The sequence below is a fragment of the Physcomitrium patens genome, chromosome 26, assembly GCF_059467195.1.
Source record: "Physcomitrium patens ecotype Gransden chromosome 26, ASM5946719v1, whole genome shotgun sequence".
Lineage (NCBI taxonomy): Eukaryota > Viridiplantae > Streptophyta > Bryopsida > Funariales > Funariaceae > Physcomitrium > Physcomitrium patens.
In genome coordinates this window covers 2,854,582-2,861,176 of record NC_143435.1, presented here as the reverse complement: position 1 = coordinate 2,861,176, position 6,595 = coordinate 2,854,582, and the positions used below count along the sequence as shown (strand labels likewise).

General features: G+C 39.3%; 1 protein-coding gene across 1 annotated transcript; it reads right to left on the bottom strand.

The window, feature by feature from the left end:
• Positions 1–3,969: 3,969 nt before the first annotated feature.
• LOC112277702 (peroxidase E5) lies at positions 3,970–5,872 on the bottom strand. The gene is made up of 3 exons (XM_024510334.3): positions 5,508–5,872; positions 5,023–5,214; positions 3,970–4,890 (listed from the first exon to the last, which is right to left on the bottom strand). Exons 1-3 carry the CDS (start codon positions 5,718–5,720, stop codon positions 4,297–4,299), a joined length of 999 nt encoding a protein of 332 aa, XP_024366102.1. The 5' UTR covers positions 5,721–5,872; the 3' UTR covers positions 3,970–4,296.
• Positions 5,873–6,595: the final 723 nt, after the last annotated feature.

The following is a 6,595-nucleotide window of genomic DNA, read 5'->3' as shown; positions in this document are numbered from 1 at the left end:
TGAATCAGCACTTTTGTTTTGAATGGTTTATGTTATCTTGAATATCAATGAGTGACAAGCACCATGATTTAGTTGCTGATTAATTTTTTATGTTCAGGTCCTAAAGATTTCATGTTTTTTTGGAATTTGTGTTTGGAATTATATTGTATAAGACATGTTAAAATTATTTTTAGGATAGCAGATAGGGGTTCGTTTCAAATAAATTAGTGATTTTATTTAGTGGCTGAGAAAAAAATTAAATTATGGGCAGTCATTAATTTGACATTGTATGATGAAGGTAAAACAATTTTCTCGCTTTTTGGTATATGAAATGCTTTGCAACAGATTGTGTATCAATAATTGTTGCATTGATACTATACTAATATTCACATTTAAGTAAAATTAAACTATTAGTATTAAATTATGAAAATAGCATACGAGCTAAATAGTTTTTTTCTGAATATATTGGTATGTCGTTTATCTTTTTGTTTCAAAAAACAAATCTTAACACGAGTTTTATATTTATAACATATCTATATTTTTATATCACATCTACAATCAATTTCACTTGTGTGACATTTCATTAAATTAATGTGAAATCAACATCTCAGTTTTAATTTTGACATTTCTTCATTTTACTAAATAGAATTCCAAAAAAAATAAATGAAAAAAATGTTCATAACAATTGCTGGAATTTTTGTAAATGTATTAGATGTGTGTACATATGTATATTTTGAACTATTTTCTTTTGCAGATTTTTTTACCTTTTAAGTTTTTACTTGTACAACATGCTCTTAAATGACACAGAATGAACCTTAGTTTTCGTTATTTAAAAAAAATAAAAAAATAGTAAGAATGTTTTAATTTTTTTGGTGATATATATAAAAATACATTCTTCAAAATATATGTTTTTATATATATATATATATATATATATATATATTGTAAGTACTCTTTGATGGGAAATAAGTTAAGTTCGTCCTAACAAGATAAAGTTAATGAAAGTTTTGTTTCAAGATTATAGAATTTTTTTAACTTTTTTTGAACAAAACCAAAATCAAAGGTTAAAGCACATAATTAATAATATGAAGATATTAGAATTACTGCATTGACAGCACACAGCAAAGATCATATTGTGCTCAATAGCCCATGCAATTGCATATAAAGGTTACCTTCAATGATAAAAAAAAAAATTGAATGTCAAGGAAGTAAAAATTAATATAAAAAGACTATGCTTGTTTTGGAATTAGAATAAAAAATCAAGAATTACAAAGTGGAATGATGTTCAAATGTTTTGATTCTGATTATTTTTGCCAAACGTTTCTGTGTAAATTTTGTACAAAATATTCTTGATTAAAAATTAGGTTTCCCCTTTTCAATACTTAACTTTTTATTTTATATTATGGAGTCGTTTAAAAGACAAAAACTTCAGGAAGTCTTTGTAAAATAAGAAAAATCAATTTACTGAGCTTTTAAATAAGCTGCATTCTGGAAAAGTATTTAATGCAAGTCATTGACATTTTAAATTATATAAAAAATTATGCGAATTGATTTTTTTTATTAACATCCTATTTTAACATGTTTAAACATTAAAAAAGATTTTACAATCAATATTGAATTAAATTGAGAGTCAACATTTAAATCAACATGTCCAAACAAACATGTTCTCAGTGCTTCAAAAACGTCTCTACAAAAACTCCCCTTCCTCTTATGCTTGTGAACTTCACATAAAGTGTACAAAAACACAAACCCAAGTTCAGAAAAACTCCATTTGAAGTTCACGCACCCCCTCAACAAACCAAAATAATCACTTTATTTATCTTCCCAAAGGATTATCCCTATCCTTATTCAGTATGTACAATCAAGTCATTATGGTCTATCCATACAAAAATAAACATTAAAGAATACAAAGCACAAAGTCTCAAAGCAGACAGTGTTTTGCTTTTAGCATGACTAAGATTTTGCAACTCACAGTGCCTCTGCCGTAGAGCTACCAATTCAGAGTGACTTATGGAAACTGGCTGCAGCAACTTTGCAGCGTAACTTGGTATTCTACACTAGCATCACCTGCTCTTGCAACTCACTAGCTCTAAGGTTTTCCAGTCCTTTGATGAGGATGATGATTCCAAGGCTGAGGTCAGGAGGTGTGGGTTTCACATAACCCACAAGCTTAGAGGTGTGGGCTTCACCATTCTCATTTCACTCCCATCTCAGTGCTTGTTTCTCTCTTGTTGTGCCTTCACTGCCAACGTCAGAATACCTTAAACTGTGTCACACTCCTCAACCAACCCATAGAGCTTGTCTGAAGCTGCCCTTGCTCAAACCCAAAACTGTCTATTCTTCATGTAGGAAGATTTCAAGTCCATTCCAAGCCCACCAATGTTCGGCAAACTTTACATAATGAAGTTGGTGGTTCAGAGTGATGGCGATGGTAGTTTAAGGTGTTTTTTATGGACGAGTTTGGCCAAGTCTATGTGTTGATTCAAGGGCTCCAAGTGTAAAGCCCTGTGAAATTTTATTTCAATTATACCACTATGGTTTTCGTGATTTTTTCTTTTGGAGCACATCAAAAACTTATTTCTCCACTCAAAACAAAAATTAAAATAACAATAATCCAAAAATAAATCCAAAAATGAACCCCCAGAGATAGCTGAAAAACCGTGACGGTTTAAGGTATTCCGAAGTAAGTATTGGGTTAATACTTCTGTTCCCCTCAGATTAGTGCTGTTGAGGACATAGGGTGTATTCGATGAGGAGATTGTGTGTCAGGATAAGCTCTGCCGGTGCGCACTCACCATGGCTGAAACCAGTTGAAAGTCCTTCACTATGCCAATTTGCATGGGATTGTAAAGTGGATTTATATATATACATATCTTTTGTAAGAAATAAAAGCTCAAGCTGCAGTACGAATGGAGACTGTTGTTCTTCGTTAACTTGCCCTTTAATTGTTCTTGGTTTCTACGACCATTACGGACCTGGGGTGAGCTAATCTCTCGTTTATCGAGCAGTTTAAAGACTTGGTCTTTGTCGGGTTTCAGGCTTTTGACTTGTGGTAAATTTGGACTGGATTGGGTGCCCAAGCTCCGTATCTTTCTGTTCCGATCTTCTCATTGTTTGCGACAGAGACTGGTATGCGTGGTTTAAGATATTTCACTTTTCAGGTGAACGAAGTGATTACTTCTTCGCAAATGGTTGAAAGTACATACAATCACTGCTACCCTCTCCAATGCTGAGCAATTATCTTATATGCAGTACAAAGCAGAATTGTTAAAAACGTTTTGAGAATAGTTGCGGAGATGGATGGGCACTTCGCGCTTGTGAGTCCCGTGGATGCATTGCACGCTAATTAGCATTAAATAGCCGTAGAGGAATATTTCGTGAACAAAGTGCAGTGACATCACACCGATGTCATGTGGTATCTGACGTTTTCCCTTGCAGAATAAGTGGCATATCCCATCGCACTCGATTGTGACAAAGCTTGTTAATGACATTTCTTTCACATGAAATATTTTCACAAGGTGATGCCATCGTGATTAACACTGGTTTAATGTTGTTTCTGATTATTTTCGAGTTGGACTTGAGGAAGTTGCTTATTCAGCACGGCTTTTTTTAAGTCAGATTCCAGGACAAGCAATCATTTCTCTGCTGTAGGTAAGCAAGACACTGTAGTTTTTGTGTGGAGCTTTTGAGAAAGAAGGGAAAGTTACCAGGAACTGTTTGAAATAGAATTCAATAGACAAAGATGGGGTATCCTTACTGCATAGCTGTGGTAGTGCAAAAGCTGTTGGAATTTGAAGATGAGGCCCACCATACACGACTTCCATGTCACTGCCAGTTTATTTCATAATCTTTTCAATATCACCCAATCCTGGCTAGCAATGGTTGATTGCAATAAGCAAGAGATTTAATCACATTAGTCACTATATTACTTCAGTCAAGCCACCACAGTAGGAAGAGTTTGAGCACCAGAGCACCAATAATCAGCAACTATTTCATATTCAAAAAACTTCTTTATAAAACTGCATTTACATTCGTCTAAGCAAGAACACAAACAGAATTGACAAGTCCTTGAAAACAAAACAGGGCACCGTCTTCCTGCACCAACATGACAGCACCGACATTGCACAATCCTCCTCATAACTTATCAGGTTTATACTGTTGCAAATTGCTCTCCTGGCCCTCGAAATGGAATGACAAACTTCACCAATTCATTCCACTACCATCTTTCAATCTTGTTCGCAGAGGGCAGAACTCGTTTTCGACGGCCTTCCAGAACGTGATGAAGCCGCCGATTGTCCACATGTCGAAGCAAGCAAATCACTCGACAGCCACAACCTGCTCGATGAGGGGCCGGGGATTGGCCTGGTGGCAGTTCAACCGGATCTCACTAGGACTCCCTGGGGGTGGCTTGATCTTACCCATCTTGATGCTACTCTCTATGAACTGGCGGAAGAAGTTCTCCTGGTTCTCTGCGAAGTCCTTTGTGATTTTTTGATGAGTGCCTTCGGAGCTCCACAGAACCTGGTCGCTTCGGATAATGCCCTCGCCTCTTCGCAGGTTCTTGTAGTAGTTGTTGTCGAACTTATCTGGTGTTTTCAGGTCCAAGTTCTGCAGTGTGAAGGCGTCGACAGTTGGTGCACATAATCTGGCCAGTTCCTTTTTGAAGTCTGCGTTCGTACCGGGGTCGTTGAGAAATAATCTGACAAACTGACATCTAACTCTGCCGATTGTGTGAGCACCGGACAGCGCGACAAGATCTCTCTCGTCTAAGCTCTGATTAGCAAAGCTTGCTTTCAATGTGGAGATATCGAAGTCTGGTCCTGGCAGCCGTAAATTGACTTCAGCGATAGGAGCTGCTCTCAGGCTGTCGCGGCGACCGAAGGGCACTGGATATTCGGGTACCAACCCAACCTGTGGAATCCAACCATGAAATATTTTGAGACAGAAAAAACGACCTCTCACAATGGGCATGTTGCGTTTGATACCCGAGATCATGTACAAGATGAATCACACAGTATTGCGAAGTTTTGAACGAGAGTGTACCTCAACAGCTGAATCACGGTATGCGATGGCCAAAATGTCGGCGCATGAGACTGTCCTGGGGCAAGCCTTCTCTAATGCGACCTTGATGGCATCAATCGCCTCGTACCCTCTTGCAGATCTGTCGTTCGGGGGTGCAAATTTCTCTGAATCCATTCCTGGGATGCTGTCCAAGAGTATCGATCCATCGCATCCCTGTTACAAATCACATTGACAATCCGCTTGGTGAAATGATGGAGCTAAGATACACTCAAATGCAGCTACTTGTAATAAACTAAGTACGAATAGAATGCAAACAAAACAAACCAAAAAATATTAACCCGAACCCAGTCGTGAGACTGCAAGAGATTGTTTATTGGTATCCTTCAAAATACTTGCCAAATTTGATCCACTAGCACATTCTTCTAAAATTGGAAGCATGAGACGATGAATGGCAGGGGGTTGAAGGACAACACGAGCTGATTGGAGTAAACATGCCCAACACTTACATGCACGAAGCAGTCGTGGAAGTGGAGGCGGATGAGGGAGGCGGCCATTCTCTTCTCGACATTTACAGCTTTCTTGATTTCCGCCTTGACAATGGAGTGAATTCGCGGGCACGACTTGGCGTAGAAGTCAGTGGTGAGAGCATCTACACTGAGCATCGTCACGAGTGTCATCAGGCACAGAGACACTGCCGCACCGGCTCTGAAGGAAGCCATAGCTCCCAATTTGATCGACCAACGTAACACCCCCCCCCCCCCCTCCCACTTCAATTTTCCGAGCTGAACCGGACTTGCAGTAACCCACTGGAGAAGCGATAAGAATCGAACCGAGGGCCGGGATCAGGCGTGGGGCTAGCACACTCCTCGAAGTCTGAGACCTGAAAGACGAGTGACTCCTCGCCAGGTTAATATAGGCCTCTGAAGATTGCTGAGTCAAGGTTCACGTGGGCGAAACATCAGACGTCAAGGATTCAACACTGTACCCTGACACAATTATTATGCACTAACCAGGCTCACTAAAAACTGTCGATATCCATCATCAAATGACAACACTTTCGACCGAACCGTAGCTCCCATGTATACTGTTCTACGGTTCGCATTCAATCACTTGAGTGAGTTTGATCGCCACAGTTTCTGGAAGTGGTAACCTGTTCCAAACAGCTCGTGCTTCACACAAGCTACTCTATTTCCTCGAGCGACGACAGTAAACGTAGGTCGTGAGGGTCCGGAGAGGTGGAGCTGCTCGGCAGCAGCAGCAGTCATGTCTGCCATATCGCTGGTAAAAGTTTCGATCCGAATCGAGCATCGGCAGACAAAGTTACAATTTACCGACAATTCGCGTTGGCGTCGACACCGATCTCACCTTTGTCTATTCCCTATATCATAAAATGTGATGTCAGTGTGCATTCTCCCAAGAGTCAAGTGGGCTAATCAGCACGTGAAGCTACAGCTGCCAGAGCATGAGCTGCAATTTTCTACTCACTTGATTGTTCTGGGATCGATCAGAATGTCATCGGAACATTCCGGCTCGTTCGATTCGAATCGTCAATCCAACCTTGACCTCAATGGCATAGGATCAGCTTCGGTGAAGT